General features: G+C 39.3%; 1 protein-coding gene across 1 annotated transcript in view; it reads right to left on the reverse strand.

Annotated features, from left to right (window-relative positions):
• LOC123515017 (kinesin-related protein 10-like) overlaps positions 1-26,125 on the reverse strand; it is a 60,552-nt gene that overhangs the window by 2,348 nt on the left and 32,079 nt on the right. The window contains exons 11-17 of the mRNA XM_045273379.1: positions 14,843-15,006; positions 12,994-13,599; positions 9,856-9,992; positions 8,940-9,047; positions 6,692-6,810; positions 5,329-5,590; positions 743-890 (exon numbers count right to left, since the gene is read on the reverse strand). Of these exons, the coding sequence (XP_045129314.1) occupies positions 743-890; positions 5,329-5,590; positions 6,692-6,810; positions 8,940-9,047; positions 9,856-9,992; positions 12,994-13,599; positions 14,843-15,006 (1,544 nt within the window). The remainder of the gene's footprint in view (positions 1-742; positions 891-5,328; positions 5,591-6,691; positions 6,811-8,939; positions 9,048-9,855; positions 9,993-12,993; positions 13,600-14,842; positions 15,007-26,125) is intronic.

Below are 26,125 nucleotides of genomic sequence, written 5' to 3' on the forward strand. Positions count from 1 at the left end.
GTGAAGGAGGGAAGGATGTTTAAGTAAGATGGAGAGTAAAGAGGTATTAGTGGGAGGGAGTGAAGTGAAGGATGGAAGGATGTTTAGGAAAGGAGATGGAGAGTAAACTGACATAAGTGGGATGGAATGAGGTGAAGGAGAAGAAGGATATTTAGCAAAGGTGGAGGAGTAAACAGACATTAGTGGGAGAGAGTGTAGGAAGGAGGATACTTAGCTAAGATGGAGAGTAAACAGACATTAGTGGAAGGGAGTGTAGGGAAGGAGGGAAGAGCATTTAGGAGAGGAGATGGAAGGTAAACAGATACTAGTGGAGAGAATAATGTTTAGGGAAAAAAATGGAGAGTAAAACTGGGGAAAAAAAAAAAAAAAATTACTAAGGAACAAAAAACCCTGATAACACCAAAATTGAAACAATAAACAGCAGGAAAACACCAACACCAAATAAAACACAAACACACACAAAAAGTACCAATAACATAAAAAAAATGCACAGAAACACCAACAATAATACTTAACCTAAACTAAAACAGAAAAACAAATAACAACAACTCACTTAAAATGCCAATAATAATAATAGTAATAATAATAATAATAATAATAATAATAATAATAATACTTAATCTAACAAACACACACACACACACAAAAATGAAATGCTAAAATGCCAATAATAATAATAGTAGTAATAATAATAATAATAATAATAATAATAATAATAATAATACCTAACCTAACAGCACACCTTATCACACCATGCCTGGGCCAGCTGTGGCAGAGTGTGGGCACAGAAGAGTCTGATGGCCGTCACCTCCTGGCCCACCACCTCCCCCCCTATGATGGTGGGCAGCTTTCCAAATTGATAGTCCGCCCACCACTCCAGTAACGTCAACCTGGCGGGAAAGAGAAGTGTTGGTGATGGTGGTTATTTTGGACTTTATTTATTTATCCACTTATTTATTTATTTATTTGTGTGTTTGTTTTTATGTATTTACAGAGAAGGGAGTGAGTGTTGGCTTTGTGTGTGTGTGTATTTAGGCTAGTTGCATTATACAGGGTTTGAGCGGGCTCAGTGTCCTGTCTCCATGCCTCCATTTATCTAATTTTTCTTTAAAGTTATGCACACTATGTGCTGTAACAACTTCATTATCCAATGCATTCCATTTTTCCACTGTTCTGTGTGGAAAACTGCATTTTCTAATATCCTTCACACACTGCCTCATCCTAATCTTCTTTTCATGTCCTCTTGTCCTTCCATCTTCTTCTGTCAACAGCACCAGGTCTTCTTTATCTTTTCAATATCATTTATTATCTTATACAGGCTTAATGAAGTGGTTACGTTCCTTAAAAACTCTCGTTAAACAAATTTTCATTAAGTGAACCAATTATAAAAAGTTTAACCCCTGACTTGAGCTTCCATTGAGAGTAAACAAAGCAAGAGTGCATCATAGTACAGTGAGAGGTTTAATGAAAGTAATAATCATAAGTTAAACATTTCAGCAGTTTAATTCAAGACCAAGTCATTATAATGTACACTAATGTATGTATGTAAGTAACTTTATAATGTTGATGATCTTAAATTTATGAAGGGAGGGAAAGTGGACAGGAAATACGCTAGCTGGCAACCTGTGGAATGTAAACAAAGGGCACATCATTGTATCACATACAAAACTTATGTACCACATTTCCACAAGGCTTTCCATTTTATTCATTGCCGAGTCACAAGTTCAGGTGGTTCTTTAGCTTGTAAGGATGATACAGTCTCACCAGCCTTCTTAATAGAGTCTGCTGACTTGAAAATGGTAGACAATAGATGGAGTCAAGCCATGGTGGGAAGCAATGCTATTATTAGTTTTCTCACCTCTCTCGTGTCTGTGAATAATATCTAGCTTCACTTTGAGAGTAAGAGACTTCCTGGTCTTCTTAGCAATGCTAGGCGACACTGCAGGGCGTTTTGGTGGCATGTAGAGTGAGGGAAGACGAGCTGCATGATACGGCAGTGCTTTCAAACTTGGAAAAATTACCTGGATAAAATTTCGTTAAAGCTGAGCAGATGGTTGTAAAAAGAAACCTTCATAGTAGTGAAATTTCATTGTGTGAACCTTCGTTCTGTGGGGTTGCCTGTGCATTTGTTATTAGGTCCCCACGTTCTCTTCTATCCTGTTATTATTTTTTAATTTTGAACCATCTTTGTAGCAATCTTCTGTATGGTTTTCTGCTCGTTTGTATTCCAGCCTTGGGCCATGCTTGTGAGATTTTTTCATCATATCTTTGTCCATGTAATGAAATGCCACTCTTATGTTAGTCAACATCTTATATGATAGTCGAAATATCTTGCTTATGTGTTTATCAGGACTGAGATTTTCCTGTATGATCACTCCCAGATCTTTTCCTCTTTAGTCTTCATTATTTGCTCCTCTCCCATTAAATAGTTCCATACTGGTCTTCTCTTACTCTTTCCTAGTTTCATTACATAACATTTCTTGGCATTACACTCCAATTTCCACTTCCTGCTCCACTCATAGATCTTGTTTATATCTTCCTACAACAGTAGACAGTCCTCTCTGGTTTTGACAACTTAGCAACTTTGCATCATCAGCAAATAAATTTATATAACTGTTTATCCCAATCTGAATATCGTTTATATAAATCTAAAACATGATGGGAGCTAATTCTGACCCTTATGGCATTCCGCTAGTTACTTTACTCCAAGATGAGTATGTATCTCTGATCACAGTTCTAATTTTCCTATCCTTCAAATAATCTCTTGTCCATTCGAGCAAGGTTCCACGCAGTCCTCCTATGTACTCTAGTTTCAAAAGTCTTCTGTGCGGGACTTTATCAAAAGCCTTTTTAATGTCCAGGTATACTGTGTCTACCCATCCATCTCTGTTTTCAAGTCCTGCAATAACTCTGAGTAGAAGCTTAAGTTTGATACACATGACTGCCCTGTCCTGAACCTAATTTGTCAGTTCAATATGACTTGCTTCTCTTCTAGAAATTTAACCCATTTTTCTTTGATAATTATTTCACATAACTTCCATACAACACTTGTAAGTGACACTGGTCTGTAGATTAGTGGTTCAGTTGCCTTTCCTCCTTTAAATATCGGTATTACGTTGGCTCTCTTCCACTCTAGTGGAACTTTCCCTTAATTTATTGAACTTTTAATTATTTTCCAAATTGGATCCAGTAGTTGCTCTTTACATTCTTTTAACACTCAGCCTGATACACCAGCCACCCCCATTGCTTTTCTGACATCCAACTTATCCAGTAATCTTCCAATATCCTCTTTATGAACTGCAATCTCCTATAATCCTTGGCAATGCAATGTCTTATTAGGTTCTGTGAAATCATCTGCAGTGAATACGGTTTTGAAGCTCTCATTCATTATTTCACACATTTCCTTCTCTGTTTGGTATGTCTTTCCTTCTTTAATTATTTTTTCAATTGTTTCCTTGTTCTTTGTTTTGCCGTTTATAAACTTGTAGAAAAGTGTGTGTGTGTGATATATATATATATATATATATATATATATATATATATATATATATATATATATATATATATATATATATATATATATATATATATATATATATATATATATATATATATATATATATATATATATATATATATATATATATATATATATATATATATATATATATATATATATATATATATATATATATATATATATATATATATATATATATATATATATATATATATATGTGTATATATGTGTATATGTGTGTGTGTGTGTGTGTGTGTGTGTATATGTGTGTGTGTGTGTGTGTGTGTGTGTGTGTGTGTGTGTGTGTGTGTGTGTGTGTGTGTGTGTGTGTGTGTGTGTGTGTGTGTGTGTGTGTGTGTGTGTGTGTGTGTGTGTGTGTGTGTGTGTGTGTGTGTGTGTGTGTGTGTGTGTGTGTGTGTGTGTGTGTGTGTGTGTGTGTGTGTGTGTGTGTGTGTGTGTGTGTGTGTGTGTATTTACCTAATTGTAACATACGGAAAAGAGCTATGCTCGTACTGTCCCATCTCCATATCTACTAATGTCCAGCTTTTTCTTAAAATCATGAATATTCCTTCGTTGACCACTTCCACGTCTAAACTATTCCATGCTTCCCCTTCTATGAGGGAAGTTATATTTTTCACATCTCTCCTATAAGTGGCCATTTTTAGTTTTTTCCCATGCCCTCTCGACATTCTTTCATTCCACATACACAGATCTTCCTTATCCATTTTTTCCATGCCAATCATCACTCTGTATATTGCTATCAGGTCTCCCCTTTCTCTTCTGTTTTCCAGGGTCGGAAGTTGCATTCTGTTCAGTCTGTCTTCATAAGTCAAATCTCTTAAGTCAGGCACCATTTTTGTTGCAGCCCTCTGTTCGTGTGCGTGCGTGCGTGCGTGTGTGTGTGTGTGTGTTTACCTATAGTTGTATTTACCTAGTTGTAGTTTTACAGGGCCTGGGCTTTATGCTCGTGTGGCCCCGTCTCCATATCTACACTTATCCAATCTTACTTTAAAAGTATGCACACTCGTTGCAGACACTACTTCTTCCTTTAAACTGTTCCACGTCTCAATACATCTCTGTGGGAAACTATATTTTTTAATATCTCTCAGACATCTTCCTTTTCTCAGCTTTTTGTGTGTGTGTGTGTTTCACTTTCACTATTTTGATCTGCTGCAGTCTCTCACGAGACAGCCAGACGTTACCCTACGGAACGAGCTCAGAGCTCATTATTTCCGATCTTCGGATAGGCCTGAGACCAGGCACACCCCGGGACAACAAGGTCACAACTCCTCGATTTACATCCTGTACCTACTCCTTGCTAGGTGAACAGGGGCTACACGTGAAAGGAGACACACCCAAATATCTCCACCCAGCCGGGGAATCGAACCCCGGTCTTCTGGCTTGTGAAGCCAGCGCTCTAACCACTGAGCTACCGTGTGTGTGTGTGTGTGTGTGTGTTTCCTTTTCTTATGTACCCAGTCCTCTGGCTTGTGAAGCCAGCGCTCTAACCCCTGAGTTACGGGGCATGTGTGTGTGTGTGTGTGTTTCCTTTCTGCTTATGTATGTTTGTCCTTTCATCCTTAACGTATATGTTTTTTTCTGTGTATACATGTGTGTTTTCCCTTTTCATTCAAGTTAAGGGTATTAAGTTAAATATTCATTCAACTTAATGCCCTTTTTGAAGTCAAAACCCTTTTCATTGATTACATCCTTTATTCAAGTTAACACCCTTTTATTCATTACACCCTTTTCTTTTAAGTTAGCACCCTTCAGAGGAGCCACAACAAACCCCCTGACATCATCCTTACCACATAGCATCCTTCCAAGCCAGTGTGTCCTGTGGGGCCTGGTAGAGATGTGTCCTATACATGAAGTGCCTCTCGGACACCACCTCCTGCAGCACACCAGCCAGCTGGGGGTGCCGCGTCATGGCCTCCCGTGTCACCCTGGCACTGCGGTCTATGAGGTCCACTGGGGAGGAGTACAGCAGCCCCAGGCCATCCACCTCCGCCCAGTACACCTGCCAATGTTGTCCAGGGAAGGGAACCACTGTCTTCCTTACACTGGTGTCTGGAAGGTGTGTTTGTGTCTTTTATTATTAACGCTACACTTTACAAAATTCTTCGACACAAATTTTTCTTAATCACTATTTTCCTCCCTCTAGTGTCTGGAAGGTTTGTGTGTTTGTATGTGTCTTTTATTATTAACTTAACTTAGCAAAATTCTATGACACAAACTTTCCTTAATCACTGTCTTCCTCCCATTAGTGTCTGGAAGGTTTGTGTGTGTGAGTTCATTTTATATTATTAACGCTACTCTTAACCCCTTCAGTACCATGACATGTCTTCATATTCATTCTGGTGACTATTGGGCAATTTTACATACCTTCAGAAACTTATGTGGGGATTAGGATGGTAAAGACTCAGTGCATTAATTTTCTTTTCTGAGACTTTGTGCATTAATATTTTGACCTCCATAGACCCTTCCTAATGTCAATAGAATGGGTCTAATGGTACACAAATCTCAAGGCAAAAATGTGTCTCAGTACTCAAGGGGTTAAGCAGCTCCTTTTCTTTCTATTTCATCTTCCTTCTCCCCTTCCTTCACTCTACTAACGCTATTTCTTCTTTCCTTCCTTCATCCTATTTCATCTTCCTTCTTTTACCAACTAATCTCTTATTCCTTCTTTTTCTCCTTCCTTCCTGCTATTTTATTATCTTTTCTCCTTCCTTCACTTTACCAACTTCCTCCTCCTTCACTCCTCTAATCTCCCTTCTTCCCATTTCATCTTCCTTCTCTCCTTCCTCTACCTAAGTTTCCTTCACCCTATTTCAAGCCTCTCTTCTTATATCACCTTCTTTTTTCTTCTTCCTTCACTCTAAGCTCCCCTTTTCCAATTTCTTCCTTTGCTTCCTTCATCCTATATCCAGCACCCCTTCTTCCTATTTCACCCTCTTTTTTTCCTTCCTTCACCCTACTTTTCCCATATTCCTTCACTCACTAACCCTCCTTCTTCCTTCACTCTTCTCCTCCCTTCTTCCTTCACTCCATTAATCTCCCTTCTTCCCATTTCAACTTCCTTTTCTCCTTCCTTCACTCTACTAAATCTCCTTCCCTATTTCTTCCTTCACCTATGCTCTCTTCACCGTCTTCCCAGCCCCGGTGCCTCACCCTGGGCTGGCGTGTGGAGTCCCATGAGGTGTGTGGTGAAGGCTGCCTTGGGATTCAGCTTCTCTGGCCTGCGTGCGATGGTTCTGCTGCTCTGAAGGTACACACGCCCGTCCTCAAACCTGGGAGAAGGAGAGGGAGTGAGAAGTAAAAGAGAGATAAGAAAGTGTGTAAGATAATTAAGAAAAAAGTGTGACAGAAGAGAGAGAAAAGTTAAAGAGATTGAGGAAAAGAGAGAGAGAGAGAGAGAGAGAGAGAGAGAGAGAGAGAGAGAGAGAGAGAGAGAGACTAGTGTTCATTTTACAGTCCACTTTTTAGGCATCTGCTATATATATATATTCCAAAGGTGTTTTCCATTTCTCATTAAGGTTTCTCTCTCTCTCTCTCTCTCTCTCTCTCTCTCTCTCTCTCTCTCTCTCTCCATCTCCGTCTCTGCCCCTCTCTCTCTCAAACACACACACACATACTTCCTCTCACTCACAAACAAAAAAACACACACACTGACTTTGCTTAACTTACAACCCACACTTTCCATCCCTTCACACTTTACTATTGCCACATGCAAAGTGGTCTGGGCAACGATAAGGAAACACGAAAACTAGCACAAGTAAATTGATGTTTGTTAAGGTTTTAATGCTAACGGCCAAAACTGAAGTTAAGATGCCACTAGAGTATACAGGGGATCCGACGGGTTTAGGGAGGTTTTACATCGGTCGAATCAGCATTTATTCGAATTGTGAAGCAATTTTTTCCGTAAGATACTCAAGAATTAGGGGGGATAGGGACCAACCTCCAGCCCTCTTCAAAACATCACTATAACCTCTAAAAAAACTAAACTAAATCAGTACTAAAAAGTACTAAATCAGTACTATTAAAGGCTTCATTTATATCTACCTTTTTTCATTAAACACATTAGGGTGGTGTACAGTACATTTTTGGAAATAAAAACACTTGCTTGATGCAGCGATACTTGTCCCTGTTCTTCCAAATTGTTGATACTATTGATCTAGGGACACCTATTTGCGCTGCAACAACACTGTGAGCTATACCTGCCTCACACTTTCTTAGAAGCTCAAGTTTATCTTTGAAAGGCAGGAAATTGTGCTTCTTAAGGCTGGGGCTGGAGGTGGCTTTGCGCGGCATGATCAAAGCGGCATGGAGGCAGCTAGGAGGTGGAACGGCAGAGCGTGGCCTGCCTGGACACCGGCTGGGGCGAGAGTGATGCAGATTAAGCAACGCACAGGGCATAGCGTTGGTTTACACTTCTGCCTGGTGGGCTGGTGGCGAATTTGGGGTGGGAGCGGATTTCACTAGGTGGGTGAATGTCGAACTGGCTAGTCAGTCAGTTGAACCTTGAGTATTAATTAATTGAGTTCGAATTGGCGATAATTCGAACTGTGAATGGTTGAATCACGAGGATTCCCTGTAGTGAAGTAACGAACAAGGGTAGAGACAGGCTTGATGGTGGTAGAGCAAAGGAAGAGATGCGAGGATGTTTACAGTGGAGATTGCTGAGTCTTGAGGAGTGTCCTCCCCTACATGATGGGTCAGGTTATCCTGTCTACTACCGTCTGTGGCTGCCCCAGGACAGAGAAGAGGAGTGTCCTCCCCTACATGATGGGTCAGGTTATCCTGTCTACTACCGTCTGTGGCTGCCCCAGGACAGAGAGGGACAAAAGAGAGAAGGATGTTATAGAAGTAACATCATGACAGGCTTGCTCCAAGTGTTCCCCCTCCCCCCCCCCCCACACACACACACTATATTAGTGTTCACAGGACCCGCAACACATAAGTGTGGTGAAGATACTCTGTATTGTGATTATCATCATTGAGTGAATGTGTGGAATTAATTAGTGGTGTATTCTTACTGTACTGTATGTAAGTATTTAGCATGTTAAAGATCTTAGGGTTAAGTAGTGGTAAGCATGACAGCAGTCACTGTTTGGAGGTGTTGGAGGGGAGTTAGGTACAACTTGTTGAGAGGGCTTTACCCCCTCCTCCCCCTGCACTCTATCAAATAATGGTGTCCAATCAGGTACCACTGTCCACTAGTGTTGTCATGACTTTGTCTTGCCATCTACAGGTTTTGTTTTGACCGAACAAAATACAACACATTCGAGTCAATGTGAAGGGTTTCCCTATCCTGACAACTTAACTTAATCCACACCGTTTTGTGGGTGGCAGTAACACACACAAATACCACTAAGAAACAACCTTAACCTAACCTGAACTTAACTTAACCCTAACTTACGACACAGCCTTCACCCTCCAGAGATGTGAACTTCTGCGATACGGAGTCAGGTACAAGTCAACAAACACTTCCTTCAGTGATATGAAGTCTGGCAGGGAGTACACAAGTCTGGAGGAAAGAAGTGGTTTGGGATATATTGGGGTGTTTTTGGAGTGTGCTTTGGGTTTTTTTGGGGGGATGTGTTTGGGTGTTTTGGGAGTGTGTTTGGGTGCTTTAGGGGTGTGTTTGAGTGTTTTTGAAAGTGTTGGGGTATGTTTGGGTGTGTGTTGGGATGTGTTTGTGGGTTTTGGGGGTGTTTTGGAGATTTAGAAGGTATTTGGTGTGTGTTTGCGATGTTTTAGGGATGTTTTGGAGTGTGTTGGCATGTGTCAGAGTGTTTGGGGAGGATTTAAAAGGGATTTGGCATGTGTTGGGGTGAAGGAGAAGAGAAAATTAAGTATGGATAAAGATAAGAGAAAAAATATGTATAAGAAGAGGAAAAAGAGATAGAAAGAAAATTATTTATGGGAAAAAGAGAAGAGGAAAATTATGTAGGGATGTGCTGACAGTATGTTGTGGGAATCAAAGGGGGTTTGGTGTGTATTGGGGTGTTTTGGGAATATACAAGCCTGGGGGAAGAAAGAGAGGGTGTTTAGAAGTGGTGTGGGTGTGTTGTTGTGATGTTGGTGTGTGTGATGGTGTGGTAAGGTGATGTTAGGTATATTCTCTCTCTCTCTCTCTCTCTCTCTCTCTCTCTCTCTCTCTCTCTCTCTCTCTCTCTCTCTCAAACACATACACACACACTCTTTCTGTCACAAACACACACACACACTCTTTCTGTCACAAACACACACACACACTTTCTTTTTTTACTTTCTCTCTCTCTCTCTCTCTCTCTCTCTCTCTCTCTCTCTCTCACACACACACACACACACACCTCCCAGCATTGTCCTTCACAGCCAGCTCCTCCCTGAAGTACTGTATCCACAAGCCAAGCCGCAGGAAGTGTACATAGCCGTCATCCAGTTTCCACTTCAGCCCTCGGTACTCCATGTTGCTCAGACTCAACCTCACCTGACACACATGCATAGATAGATATGGTAGATACATAGATATGGTAGGTAGATAGATAGATAGGTAGGTAAGATAAGAAAAGAAAAGAAAAAAGATAAGAAAAGAAAAGGTAAGGTAAAAGATAAGATAAGGTTAGGTTAGGTAAGGTAAGGTTCTTTTAAGAGGAAGGTGTCAAGACATTTGTCCCACTCTTTTGACTAATTCTTTCTAATCTTTTATGGAGACTGCAATGCTAGTGGCCATTTTTCTCTATTTTTTTTTTGCTCCTTAGCAGTTCTCCCTCCTACATAAATAGATAGATAGATAGATATACATATGTCATAACCTGATGCAGCAGTAGAAGCAACACATGGAAAAACAAACATATCTACGGGAGAATTGTGACATTGACCCTGCTATAAATAGAAGCCAGCTGGGTCAAGATGCTGTGGGTCAAGAAACCATTAACCAGAAAATAGGCTGCCGGGGATCAGATTTCAAACCAGGAGCTGACCCAGGCAGATGTTCAAGACCAAATGACTTTTAAACAACCTTGGGGAGTAGTATATGACCTTGGGGAGTAGCGTAAATCACATATGGTTCCCCACGTGGAGTTAAATAAACTTAACTGGCCGATAAGCAACCTGGTTATCCTGATCAGACCAATAAGAAATTGGCCATCTTAGTAGGTATATACACCACGTGGAGTGACCCATGATTGGTGCATAAATATGACCAATAAACAACCTGAATATCATAGTTAGACCAATAAGGAACTTGCTATTGTTGTAGGGAAAACGTGAACTTCTGAAACGCCAATAGGATGATGTCGTATTTCTGGAGCTGTACTACGGTTAAGAATTATTTGATGGTATTTTGTATGTGTTTTCGTCCTTATACAGTTAAGGCTTTTTCAGGGGTTATAAATCATATGTATCCTGAGGGAACAAGAGAAAATCAAATATTAAAAGAATTAGTTGTAAAATACTCATCAGTGTTTGCAAGTGATGACGACCCTCCAAGTGTATCATCTTTTTTTCTATCATACTATCCAGTTACAGTCCATGCCTACACCCAAGAAACCCTATCCCACTGCTGCCACCAGTTTCAGAGTTCGTTGCAAGTTGCAATTGCACTATATCTTAGGTGAAGACTTATTCTTACTGTAGGTAATATATCATACTGTATTGCATTTTTTCATTTTAATTCAACTAAAATTAAACACGCCACGTCTCTATGCTTCCAATAATGTCTCACCACTTCAATCAATATCCTTAGAAATGTCTAGGCTTATCTCCATAAATCCTTCACCAATATTAATCACATAACACTATAAATTTCACAAATTCATCATATGCCAATTTCACAGCTGTTGCATCCAAATATCAAAGCAATGCTTGAACTCAACTCACATATATATACCACAATATGTCATATGTAAATAACTCCTCAATATGAAATAATGCATCAACTGTCAAAATTGCACTACACATACATAAAATCTTAATACAACATCCTAATAAATACACATCCTATAATTGTTTCCTCCTTTCACTTAAATAACACATACAATGTCTTAGACTGCATTATCAACTTTAGAGCTCTACTCACTAATACAAGGAAGAGTCTGTCCATGACTCAATGGTTCCTCTTCTCTCGTCTGCCGAACCCCTTTCTTGTAGGTCCAGCCTATTTTATACCCAATGTCTCGCGCTTTTTCCTTCCACACCTAGTTTACCATCCACCATTCAGAGATCACTCCACGTGGGGGTCCACGTGTGAACAACGTAAGGACGAAAACACATACAAAATACCATCAAATAATTCTTAACCGTAGTACAGCTCCAGAAATACGACATCATCCTATTGGCGTTTCAGAAGTTCACGTTTTCCCTACAACAATAGCAAGTTCCTTATTGGTCTAACTATGATATTCAGGTTGTTTATTGGTCATATTTATGCACCAATCATGGGTCACTCCACGTGGTGTATATACCTACTAAGATGGCCAATTTCTTATTGGTCTGATCAGGATAACCAGGTTGCTTATCGGCCAGTTAAGTTCATTTAACTCCACGTGGGGAACCATATGTGATTTACACTACTCCCCAAGGTTGTTTAAAAGTCATTTGGTCTTGAACATCTGCCTGGGTCAGCTCCTGGTTTGAAATCTGATCCCCGGCAGCCTATTTTCTGGTTAATGGTTTCTTGACCCACAGCATCTTGACCCAGCTGGCTTCTATTTATAGCAGGGTCAATGTCACAATTCTCCCGTAGATATGTTTGTTTTTCCATGTGTTGCTTCTGCTGCTGCATCAGGTTATGACACATACATACATAGGTAGATAGATAGATATATTAGCAAATGGATAAATAGACAGATAGATAGAGATAGTGAATAAACAAATAAATGATAGTGAATGAATGACTAAATGAATAAATAAATAAATACATAGATGAAGATAGATAGAGATAAGTGGATAGAGAAATAAATTAATGAATGAATAGATAGATACACAGATAAATATAGAGATAAATAGATAAGTGAATATACAATAAATAAATATAGGTAAATATAGATACATAAATAGATAAATAGGTAAATATAAACACAAATATAGAGAAGTAGATAGATAAATGAATACATAAACAAGCACACAAATGAATAAATAGATAAATAGATAGATAGAAAAATAAATAAATAGATGAATAAACTTAACACACTCTCTCTCTCTCTCTCTCTCTCTTTAAATCATTAAAGACAAAAAGGAGAAAAGGGGAAACTGACCTAACCGAACTTTACCTGACCTAACTTAACCTACATTCTCCCCCTCTCTCTCTCTCTCTCTCTCTCTCTCGTTCACTTTTGTTCTCGCTCACTTGTTCTCGATCCCCCCCTCTCTCTCTCTTCTTTTTCTCACATTTCTACACTCTGTCCTAACCTTAATCATTATCATCCTTTCTCTCTCTCTCTCTCTCTCTCTCTCTCTCTCTCTCTCTCTCTCTCTCATTCCTTCCTTACTTTCTTGGGTTCGTAGGAGTCCAATTCAAACTGTGAGGCTAAGCGCTGTGTTGCCTCACCATCCACACACACGTCCCAGGCTCTTGTGATGGTGATGGTGCCCTTGACAGTGTTCACCATCCCTTGTCTTCTCCTCTTATCCTCCTCTTCCTCTTCCTCCTCCTCCTCCTTCTTCTCTTTCTCCTTTTTACGTTCTCGCAGTGGTATTTTGTCAAGGTCTTCTTTTAGTTCATCAAGTTTCTTCTTCTTCTTCTTCTCTTTCTTTAATTCTCTCCTTCTTATTCTCTTTCTGTCCTTTATTTTCTTCCTTTTGTCTTCTTTTTCATTGTTCTTTCGTTTTTTGCTCTTGTTGTTGTTTGCGTCGTTTTCTTGTGTTTTGTTATTTTGTTTGTGTGTGTTGTTGTTGTTGTTGTTGTTGTGTTGTTTGGTGCTGTTTTTGTTGTTTGGGTTGTTTTCTATCTCATCTGTTTCATCCTGGCTTTGTTTATTCACTATTTCTCCTTTCCTATCTTTCTTTTTCTTCTGCTCTTGTTCTTTCTTTTCTTCTTTATTTTTGCTTCTCTTTTCCATCTTTTCCACGTCATCATCACTTTCTTTTCCTGTTTTTTCTTCTTCCTCCTCCTTCTGTCTATTGTTTTCCTTGTTTTTACCTTTTTCTTTATTCCTCTTTTCTTTCTTGCTTTCACTATCTCCTCTTTCTTCCTCTTCCCTGTTTCTTCTCTCATTTTCTTCTGTTTCCTCTTCTTCATTCTTGTATTTCTCCTTTTCTTCATTTTCCATCTGCTTCCTGTCTTTAGCTTTCCTTTTCTCTTCTTTGCTTTTAATCTCTTCTTCCTTTTCTTCTCTCCAGTTACTCTCCTTTATTGCTATCCACTCTTCCATATCCTCCCATTCTTCCTCCTCCTCCTCCTCCTCTTCCTCTTCTTCTTTATCCATCCTACACTTCTTTGCCTTATTCTCTTCTCTCATTCTCTCTTTATTTGTCTTATATTGCTTTTTATCCTTCTCTTCCTCCTCTTCCTTCTTTTCTCTCTTTCTTTCATCTTCTTTCTCAATTCCACAGTCTTCTTTCTCATTTTTCTCTCTTATTCCTTCTTTCTTCTCATCTTTCACTCTTCTTGCTATTTCTTTATATTTATCAATTTTTCTTAGTTCCTCCTCCTCTTCTTCCTTTTTTCTCATCCATGCTTTCTCATTTCCTTTCTCTTCCTTTTCTTCTTCTGTTACTTTATTTTCCTCTTTATTCTCTTCTTCTCTTTCTTCTTCCTTTTCCCCCTCATTCTCTTCTCTCTTCCGTACATTCTTATTCACATTTTTCTCTTCCTTTTCTTCCTCTCTTCCTTTGTTTTCTTTCCTAGTTCTTTGTTCTTCCTCTTCTTTCTTCTCCTTCCTTACATTCTCTTTTTTCTTTTTTTCTTCATTTCCTTCATTTTCCTTCCAAGTTTTGTGTTCCTCTTCTTTTTTTTCTTCCTTCTTCTCCAGACATATTTTCTTACCAATCTCATTTTTCTCCTCTTCCTTTTCTTCTACTTCATTTTCTTCCCAACACTGCATTCTTCCTCTTCTCTCTCCTCTCCCAGCTCCTCCTCCTCCTCTTCCTCCTCCTTCATGCATACTTTCTTACTAACCTTATTTTTCATCTCTTCCTTTTCTTCTACTCCTTCAATTTCCTTCCCAATGCTGCATTCCTCCTCTTCTCTCTCCTCTTCCTTCTTCTTTTTCGTGCATATTTTCTTATCAATCTCATTTTCCTCCTCTTCCTCCTCAGTTCCTTCAGTCTCCTCTTCTTCTTTCTCCTCCTCCTCCTTCTGATAACCCCCATAGTAGCTGCTCTTGTCCGAGGCCCTCAAACTCCCCGTACTGTAAAGGTGTCAAGGCCATGGCGCTTTGATGTAGTGGTGAGAGTGAAAGGACCAGCCATGTAGAATTTCTCCTCTCTATCTCGCCTCTTTCTCATCCCTTGCCTTGGGTCTTCTGTGTTCAGATAGCGAGATTTCCACAGTGCTAGGTAGTCTGGTGGTGGTGGTGGTATGAGTTTTTATATATACATGCATATCTATTTATTTTAGTGAGTAGTAGTAGTAGTAGTAGTAATAACTCTCATACATACATACACTTATTTATTTCAGTGATGTCTGGATGTAGCAGTAATAGTAATAATAGTAGTAATAGTAACAGTAGTAGTAGTAGTAGTAGTAGTAGTAGTAGTAGTACACACGCACGCGCGCACGCACGCGTACAAGAAATAGAGGACTTCCATAGAATTGGAAAGTTCACAAGAGAAGGTATGAGGCCAATAAGAATCAAACTTAAGTCACAAAAGGATGTAGATGAATTGGTGGAGAAGTCATGGAGGCTAGCCCAGCAGGAAACAACAAGGAAGATTTGGTTGAGAAGAGATCTCGGTGAAAAGGAAAGAGAAATGTTAAATGAGTTGAGAAAGGAGGCTTTGAAAAAAATGAAGAGAGGACAGAAGAGGAGAAGAAAGAGTTTTTCTGGAGAATCTTGGATATGAGACTGAGGAAGTGGTTCATAACCCAGAAAAGTACAGCAAGAAAGGACTAAAGAAACTTACATATGAGCGAAATGTAATGTATTCCAACATAAATGGAGTGATATCGGGATTTTAGAACTCAACGATTACTTGAGGGACAAGAACCCAGATATTGTGGGTCTTACTGAAACAAAACTGAGAGAGGAGAAGACCTGATGATGGTTGGAGAAGGAAATATAATGTTTGGAAAAGAAATAGAGTAGGTAAGATGGGAGGAGGAGTGATGTTGCTGGTTAAAAAGATATAAAGGTGGATCAAGTGAAAAAGGTATGGGAAAGGCAGAAGTGCTAAAGATCAGAGCAGAAACTAATGAAGGAAAAAGAGGCACTACATAGTGGTGTACGTACCACCTAAGACAAATGCATGGTCAGTACAGGAATATGAAGAAATGATAAGTGATACAGGAACATGTCTGGAAGAAATGTTGGGTGGCTGTGAACGAACTATAATGATGGGAGATTTTAATTGTAAAGAGGTGTGTTGGGAAGACTGGTCAATGGAAGGATCAGAGACAACATGGGGAAATACACTATTGACACTGGCAATGGAAAATGTGTTAAGGGGGAAATTCGTTAATTTGGTCAAAAAAATTGAAAAATTGGAAACTTGGTAGTTGGGTTCGTCTCTGGAGAGGGAAGCTATGGTCAAGTTGCCAGGCGATAACGCACTGCTTACCTGGTAATGAGGGGTTTAAAGGGCCGGCCCTTTAAATACCCAAGCGCACACTTTTCTTCTAGTCTTTGTTTTGCTTGTATTTATTTCCTTTTGAGCTGTTTTATTTATTTTTTTTTTGCGTGATGTACTTGTACGACAGTTTAGGATCAGGCAGTGCGGGTGAGGAAGATGCTAAATCCTCAGTACCGATTGATACAGCCTTAGGAAGTGTGCGTGCCTGCAGCCTACCTGTTGATCGTTTTACACGTGTTGAGTCCCCAAATTGTGACAATGCCACGTGAAGTGGTAAAAGAAAGACTCAGGTTGAAACAGCCCGCCAGAAAGCCTTGAAAAGGTGGAAAAGAGAAGAAAGTGAGGAGCCTGAGACACGTGGTGGTAGTACTGGCGAGGCTTCCACCTCCGCCGCCACCACCCCTGCCACTCCCGACCCTCACGTGTCTGCTGCAAGCTACAGGCATAGTCTCCTGCCACCAGAGGAGAGTGAAGTTCACCAAACTAGTGAGGATAGTGCCTTGTTAGTGATATCATTACAAAGACTGCAAACAATTTTCAATTTGGTGAAATGTGAATGTGGCAACGGAATCACCGCAAAAGTGACAAGTTATTTGTTTGATTGTACTATAAATCTTCGGTGTGACAAATGTGATAGTGTTGTTCACCATTCAGAACCTATCTGATATGTTATATATTCTAATATGATAATAACGGGACCAGGAGCCTGTAAGGCTGACAGGCAAGTGAGAGCTCACCATTCAGAGAGGCTATATAGACGACATTCCCATGATGTAACATGGCCTGAAACTATCTAAACAGCCACTACCAGCCTCCAAACAGTTGTCAAGGGATTATGTAAGTACATATCTGAGTTTGGTACATATTGGAGTGAGTTATGGGGGTTTTGAAGATGTTCACAGAAAATGCGTTTTCTCGACTTTCAGTTTTTCAGCATATAGTGTTGAATAACTTTTTCAGTAATTGGTCAATTTCAAAACTTTTGCAGCAAAATGATCAACAACCTCATCTTAACAAATGCCAGCATGATAATGCATGAACTCACTCAAATAAATTTACAACAGGCTTATAAACTCAAATTTTTATGAAAAAAGGTAACAATTTGGCGTGTAATGAAATTTTTATAACATAGGTTATGTGTATGCCGATGCTGACATTTATTTGTTGTTATGTATATTATATGTGGTTAAGAGGAAATTGCCACACTGTTATTAGTTTTGATTTTATAATGGTATTTTGAATTATTTTCTTATCGCCGAAAAAATATTTATTGAAAAAAAACTATGCCACATTTCTGTACCAAATTAACACTGAAGATGTACACCATAAACGTACACCTTGTGTATAAATATTATTGAATTCAGTGAAAAAATAGGAATGGGAGAGCCAAAGAACCGATATTGATATCGAGTCATCGAATTTCCACCTTAACTCAGTGGGTCAAAGAAGATACTAGGTTTGGAGGAGAGGGAGCATCGTCAAGACTGGACTTGGTCTTTAGTACAGAGCCAATGGTCATTGAGGAGATGAGGGTGGAGTGCCCTTTAGCAAAGAGTGATCATGCAGTTTTGGAGTTCAAGGTGATAGACGAAGAGAAATCTAGAAGAAATGAAGAATATAAAGTGGGAAGATGGAATTATGCCAAGACAGATTTTGGAAACCTAAAGAAATTCTTTCAAGAGACAAATTGATGAAATTCAAGAGTGCTAAGGAGCAAATGAAAAGTGGAAGGAATTTATAAAAATATACAAAGAAGGTGAGAAAAATTTGTACCAATAAGACAACATAGAGAAGTTGGAAAGCAGGACTGGTTTAACGATAGATGTGAAAAGGCTAGAACAAGAAAAGAGGATGCATGGAAGAGGTGGAGAAGGAAAAGACGGATTAAGCAGTGGAAAGTTACAAAAGAGCAAGAAATGAATATGTGTTGATTAGAAGAGAAGAAAGAAAGAAACAAGAAAAGGATATAATTGATAAATGTAAAGACCAACCAAGGCTTTTTACAGACATGTGAACAACAACATCAAAAATAGAGAAAGTATTGAAAGTTTAGAAGTAAATGGAGTATGCAGTGAAGATCCCAGGAAATGGCAGAGGCTATGAATGGATGCTTTCGGAAGGTATTCACAAAGGAGACTGCTTTTGACAAACCACTGGTAATGGAACAGAAAGGGATTATGAAGGAGTTTCAAGTAACTGTGGAGGAGATCAAGAACATGATGGGGAGTTTAGAAGTGAGAAAAGCTGTGGGACCTGATGGGGTATCAGGATGGATTTTAAGAGAATGCAGGAGCAATTGGCAGAAAAAGTTTGTGAAGTAATTGATGCCTCATTAAGGGAAGGTGTAGTGCCCCAAGACTGGAAAAGAGCTAACATTGTCCCAATCTATAAATCAGGTAACAAGAGAGACCCATTGAACTATAGACCAGTGTCACTTACAAGTGTGGTAGCTAAGATGTGTGAGAGGGTGGTGAAGAATAGATGGACAGACTTCTTGGAGAAAATGACATACTTTGTGAGTGTCAATTTGGTTTTAGAAAAGGGCGTTCATGCACGACAAACCTGATATGTTACTATTCGAGGGTGATAGATGTAATACAGGAAAGAGATGGTTGGGCTGATGGAATATATCTGGATTTAAAAAAGGCCTTTGATAAGGTACCACACCAGAGACTGATCTGGAAACTTGAAATGGTAGGAGGAGTGCATGGCAGTTTACTAAAATGGATGGAAGACTTTTGGTAGGAAGAGAAATGAGAACAATAATTAAGGACAGACCATCAGAATGGGGATTGGTGGAGAGTGGAGTTCCACAGGGATCAGTGTTGGCACCAGTAATGTTCGCGGTCTACATAAATGACATGGTGGATGGGGTGTCCAGTTATGTGAGCCTATTTGCAGACGATGCAAAATTGTTAAGAAAAGTGAGATGTGACAAAGATTGCGAACTACTCCAGGAAGACTTGGACAGAATATGGAAATGGAGCTGTACATGGCAAATGGAGTTCAACACGACAAAATGCAAGAAAATAGAGTTTGGCAAGAGTGAAAGAAGAATCAGGAGTATGTACAAGATAGGAAATGAAGACATAAAACCAGTCATGAAGAAAAGACCTTGGGGTGACAATTACCAATGACCTATCGCCAGAGAGACATATAAACAAAATAATTGGAGAAGTATTGAACTTATTGAGGAACATAAGAGTGGCGTTCAGATATTTAGATGAAGAAATGATGAAGAAAATAATTACTGCAATGATAAGACCGAGGCTTGAATATGCAACAATACAGTGGGCTCCGAACTTAAAGAAACACATAAGGAAACTAGAGAAAGTACAGAGGGCTGCAACAAAATGGTGCCTGACTTAAGAGATTTGACTTATGAAGACAGACTGAAAAGAATGCAACTTCCAACCCTGGAAAACAGAAGAGAAAGGGGAGACCTGATAGCAATATACAGAGTGATGATTGGCATGGAAAAATGGATAGGGAAGATCTGTGTATGTGGAATGGAAGAATGTCGAGAGGGCATGGGAAAAACTAAAATGGCCACTTATAGGAGAGATGTGAAAAATATAGCTTCCTCATAGAAGGGTGGAAGCATGGAATAGTTTAGACGTGGAAGTGGTCAACGCAAGGAATATTCATGATTTTAAGAAAAAGCTGGACATTAATAGATATGGAGACGGGACAACACGAGCATAGCTCTTTTCCCGTATGTTACAATTAGGTAAATACAATTAGGTAAATACACACACACACACACACACACACTCGAAAGATGAATCAGACTTCACAGGATTTCAAGGAATAATGGAGAAGAGCGCTTATGTGAAGAAAATTCTGGAGTTGGAAGGTAAAATTGAAAAACTGTTTGAAAAGTATGGGGGCCTGGAAACGAGTTATGACAATGTAAAGAAAGACTGTGCCGATATGAAGAAGGAAAATGAAGCACTGAAAGAGGAAGTTAAGCTAATTAAAGTGAATTGCGAAAAATGTGGAGAATCTCTAGGAAAAGTGATGGAGAAGCAGGCTGAATGGAAAAAGTCAGGAAGTGGAAAGAAAGGAGGTAAATTACAAAGTTGCAAGTCTGGAAAAGGAAATCAAAGAGTCTGGGGAGAAAACTTTGGGCCTTGCTGAAATTATAGATCAACAGATCATAGAAGAGAAGATTGCTGAGAAAGTGGTGAAGGTTATTAAGTCAAATGAGACATTGGTGAGGGAAACTGTAGACAAAAAGAGATGTGTGGTGATATTTGGTGTGAGGAGGATAAGACACCGAGTAAAATGGAGAGAGAAAAACATAAAAAGGTGATAAATAATATCATTAATGTGGTGCAGGAGGAGGAAAAGACCTAGTACAAGAAATAGAGGACTTCCATAGAATTGGAAAGTTCACAAGAGAAGGTATGAGGCCAATAAGAATCAAACTTAAGTCACAAAAGGATGTAGATGAATTGGTGGAGAAGTCATGGAGGCTAGCCCAGCAGGAAACAACAAGGAAGATTTGGTTGAGAAGAGATCTCGGTGAAAAGGAAAGAGAAATGTTAAATGAGTTGAGAAAGGAGGCTTTGAAAAAAATGAAGAGAGGACAGAAGAGGAGAAGAAAGAGTTTTTCTGGAGAATCTTGGATATGAGACTGAGGAAGTGGTTCATAACCCAGAAAAGTACAGCAAGAAAGGACTAAAGAAACTTACGATGAGCGAATGTAATGTATTCCAACATAAATGGAGTGATATCGGGATTTTAGAACTCAACGATTACTTGAGGGACAAGAACCCAGATATTGTGGGTCTTACTGAAACAAAACTGAGAGAGGGAGAAGACCTGATGATGGTTGGAGAAGGAAATATAATGTTTGGAAAAGAAATAGAGTAGGTAAGATGGGAGGAGGAGTGATGTTGCTGGTTAAAAAGATATAAAGGTGGATCAAGTGAAAGAAGGTATGGGAAAGGCAGAAGTGCTAAAGATCAGAGCAGAAACTAATGAAGGAAAAAGAGGCACTACATAGTGGTGTACGTACCACCTAAGACAAATGCATGGTCAGTACAGGAATATGAAGAAATGATAAGTGATACAGGAACATGTCTGGAAGAAATGTTGGGTGGCTGTGAACGAACTATAATGATGGGAGATTTTAATTGTAAAGAGGTGTGTTGGGAGGACTGGTCAATGGAAGGATCAGAGACAACATGGGGAAATACACTATTGACACTGGCAATGGAAAATGTGTTAACTCAGTGGGTCAAAGAAGATACTAGGTTTGGAGGAGAGGGAGCATCGTCAAGACTGGACTTGGTCTTTAGTACAGAGCCAATGGTCATTGAGGAGATGAGGGTGGAGTGCCCTTTAGCAAAGAGTGATCATGCAGTTTTGGAGTTCAAGGTGATAGATGAAGAGAAATCTAGAAGAAATGAAGAATATAAAGTGGGAAGATGGAATTATGCCAAGACAGATTTTGGAAACCTAAAGAAATTCTTTCAAGAGACAAATTGATGAAATTCAAGAGTGCTAAGGAGCAAATGAAAAGTGGAAGGAATTTATAAAAATATACAAAGAAGGTGAGAAAAATTTGTACCAATAAGACAACATAGAGAAGTTGGAAAGCAGGACTGGTTTAACGATAGATGTGAAAAGGCTAGAACAAGAAAAGAGGATGCATGGAAGAGGTGGAGAAGGAAAAGACGGATTAAGCAGTGGAAAGTTACAAAAGAGCAAGAAATGAATATGTGTTGATTAGAAGAGAAGAAAGAAAGAAACAAGAAAAGGATATAATTGATAAATGTAAAGACCAACCAAGGCTTTTTACAGACATGTGAACAACAACATCAAAAATAGAGAAAGTATTGAAAGTTTAGAAGTAAATGGAGTATGCAGTGAAGATCCCAGGAAATGGCAGAGGCTATGAATGGATGCTGGAAGGTATTCACAAAGGAGACTGCTTTTGACAAACCACTGGTAATGGAACAGAAAGGGATTATGAAGGAGTTTCAAGTAACTGTGGAGGAGATCAAGAACATGATGGGGAGTTTAGAAGTGAGAAAAGCTGTGGGACCTGATGGGGTATCAGGATGGATTTTAAGAGAATGCAGGAGCAATTGGCAGAAAAAGTTTGTGAAGTAATTGATGCCTCATTAAGGGAAGGTGTAGTGCCCCAAGACTGGAAAAGAGCTAACATTGTCCCAATCTATAAATCAGGTAACAAGAGAGACCCATTGAACTATAGACCAGTGTCACTTACAAGTGTGGTAGCTAAGATGTGTGAGAGGGTGGTGAAGAATAGATGGACAGACTTCTTGGAGAAAATGACATACTTTGTGAGTGTCAATTTGGTTTTAGAAAAGGGCGTTCATGCACGACAAACCTGATATGTTACTATTCGAGGGTGATAGATGTAATACAGGAAAGAGATGGTTGGGCTGATGGAATATATCTGGATTTAAAAAAGGCCTTTGATAAGGTACCACACCAGAGACTGATCTGGAAACTTGAAATGGTAGGAGGAGTGCATGGCAGTTTACTAAAATGGATGGAAGACTTTTGGTAGGAAGAGAAATGAGAACAATAATTAAGGACAGACCATCAGAATGGGGATTGGTGGAGAGTGGAGTTCCACAGGATCAGTGTTGGCACCAGTAATGTTCGCGGTCTACATAAATGACATGGTGGATGGGGTGTCCAGTTATGTGAGCCTATTTGCAGACGATGCAAAATTGTTAAGAAAAGTGAGATGTGACAAAGATTGCGAACTACTCCAGGAAGAAATGGAAAAAATTGTGCAGATGGAGCAGAGGAATAGAATCAATATCAGGTGAAAATGAAAAATGAAGTGAGATATTTGGCAAAATCCAAGATGGGAAAAAATGAAAATACACAAACAGTCATAACTTTGAACTATTTGAGATAGAAACATGAATGAAAGTTCGTATGAATAAAAAGAATAATTATAATCAGAATTACACTACAAAGAATGATCAAGAATGGGAACAGACAATAACAAAATATGGAAAAGAGGGAAGATCAAAATATAAGCAAATAATGACTTAAGATATTAAGAGAATGATACAAAAAAAATAGAAAGTGTGAATACAGAATGATATAGATGTGATGGAGATGGTGAGAGTGATGATGAAGAAAAAATGGAGGACAGGAGAGGAGAATGATGATGAGAAAGAGATGGGATGTTGGAAGAGTGAATGAAGGATGGGATATGAGAAAGAGTAACTGAAAATATGGCTGTGACATGGGAGGTCTTGATGATAGTGAAGAGAAATGTTGAAGGAAAGAATCTTGAAAGAGGAGGAGAACAGTGAGTTGTTGAGAACTGAATGAAGTTGCTGAGAGACTGAGAAAGATAGTTGTACAAGAGAAGAACTTGAGGACAGAGACAGTGATATGTGATGTCTAGAAAGGTAGAGCTGAGACAAGATGCTGATGAGAATGGAGTGAAAAGGGAAAGTTGTATTGTGAGGCTGTGGATGAAGGAAGTGGAAGTGGTGAAAATGATAGAATTGGAAGAATGTGGAGATGAAAAAGATGAGGATGTTCAGGTGATTGAGGAGTAGATGGAAAGGATGTGTGATTGGAGAGACAATATGATGTTGGAGACTGATGGAAGAAGAAGATGATGTTCTTGTGGAGAGTTCAGACAGGTTGAATTGTTGGGTGTGATAGAGAGGTTTTGACAGAAGAAAGAGATGGTGGTGGTGAGGATATCAGTGAAAATGATTGAAAGGAAGAGAGAGGAGGACAGAAGAAGTCTTGTGGATGAAGAAAGTGTTGACGAGGTGTGAGATATGAAAGGATGCTGCTGGAAGAAAACTGTAAGAAATATGACATCTGTTGAGGAAGATAAAAGCTGAAGATGTGAACATAAAGTTTTGAAAAATTGGGAAAGAATGGATGAAAAGAGGATGAAGGAAGGAAGAGTGTGGGTTGAAGTGTGGTGAGGAAAGAGGTTGAAGAGGAATGTGAATAGAGCTGGGGAAGTGGAAAGAAAGATGAAAAGATTGGATAGAGAGAAGGAGAAGGGAGATGAGCTGGGGGGGTTTGGGTGAGGGAAGGAGTTTGAAGGATGACAGTGAGATGCAGAGATGAAGGTGAAATACAGATGAGGTGAAGGTGATCTGAAACTGAATAGATGAGGAAAGTTGAGGTGGGACAATGGCTGAAAAGTGAAAATCAATGGAGGTGGGATGATATGGTGTGGCTGGTGTGTTGAGATGCAGAGATAGTTGGAGAAATTGTGATAGTTTTGAAAAATTTATGAGAGAGGTTGAGGAATGTAGTGTGGCTTGATCAGATTGAAAGTGAGGAGCATATCAAAATATTGTGTGTGAGTGAAAGAAGATATGAACTGTGACATCTGGTGAATGACAGGTATTAGAAGACAGGGAGATTGCTGGGCATACTGAATGAGTGAAGGTAAGGAAGATGTTTGAATGTGAAATGTAGTTGTTTTGATAGAAGATGAATGAAGGATATCTGATGAAAAAGTTCTAAAAAACCTGTTGGAAATTTGGAATTTAGAAGATGTGGGAATGAGTTGAGAAATGATGGTTCTGAAGGAGAGAAAATGGAAATGTGAGAGACATGGTTGGAAAATCAGATGAATATCAAAACATAGAAAAGAACATTCAGATGAAATAGTTGAAAGATGACAGTGATACAGACATGGTGGGGATCTTGGAGAAATATGTTCCAGTAATGAAGGTTGTGAAGAAATGATTTATATGTCCATAGAAATGGATAAATTTACAGGCAAAAATTTGAAAAAGATTGTGGGTATCCAGGAAGACTTGGACAGAATATGGAAATGGAGCTGTACATGGCAAATGGAGTTCAACACGACAAAATGCAAGAAAATAGAGTTTGGCAAGAGTGAAAGAAGAATCAGGAGTATGTACAAGATAGGAAATGAAGACATAAAACCAGTCATGAAGAAAAGACCTTGGGGTGACAATTACCAATGACCTATCGCCAGAGAGACATATAAACAAAATAATTGGAAAAGTATTGAACTTATTGAGGAACATAAGAGTGGCGTTCAGATATTTAGATGAAGAAATGATGAAGAAAATAATTACTGCAATAATAAGACCGAGGCTTGAATATGCAACAATACAGTGGGCTCCGAACTTAAAGAAACACATAAGGAAACTAGAGAAAGTACAGAGGGCTGCAACGAAAATGGTGCCTGACTTAAGAGATTTGACTTATGAAGACAGACTGAAAAGAATGCAACTTCCGACCCTGGAAAACAGAAGAGAAAGGGGAGACCTGATAGCAATATACAGAGTGATGATTGGCATGGAAAAATGGATAGGGAAGATCTGTGTATGTGGAATGAAAGAATGTCGAGAGGGCATGGGAAAAAACTAAAATGGCCACTTATAGGAGAGATGTGAAAAATATAGCTTCCTCATAGAAGGGTGGAAGCATGGAATAGTTTAGACGTGGAAGTGGTCAACGCAAGGAATATTCATGATTTTAAGAAAAAGCTGGACATTAATAGATATGGAGACGGGACAACACGAGCATAGCTCTTTTCCCGTATGTTACAATTAGGTAAATACACACACACGGTCCGGTAGCTCAGTGGTTAGAGCGCTGGCTTCAAGAGCCAGACACATTCCCCGCCGGTGAAGATATTTGGGTGTGTCTCCTTTCACGTGTAGCCCCTGTTCACCTAGCAGTGAGTAGGTACATGTAAATCGAGGAGTTGTGACCTTGTTGTCCCGGTGTGTGTGTGTGCCTGGTCTCAGGCCTATCCGAAGATCGGAAACAATGAGCTCTGAGCTGTTCCGTAGGGTAACGTCTGGCTGTCTTGTCAGAGACTGAGAAATCAAACAGTGAATTACACAAAAACAACCCCAGTAGCTCAGTGGTTAG

This window comes from Portunus trituberculatus, chromosome 5 (genome assembly GCF_017591435.1).
Source record: "Portunus trituberculatus isolate SZX2019 chromosome 5, ASM1759143v1, whole genome shotgun sequence".
Lineage (NCBI taxonomy): Eukaryota > Metazoa > Arthropoda > Malacostraca > Decapoda > Portunidae > Portunus > Portunus trituberculatus.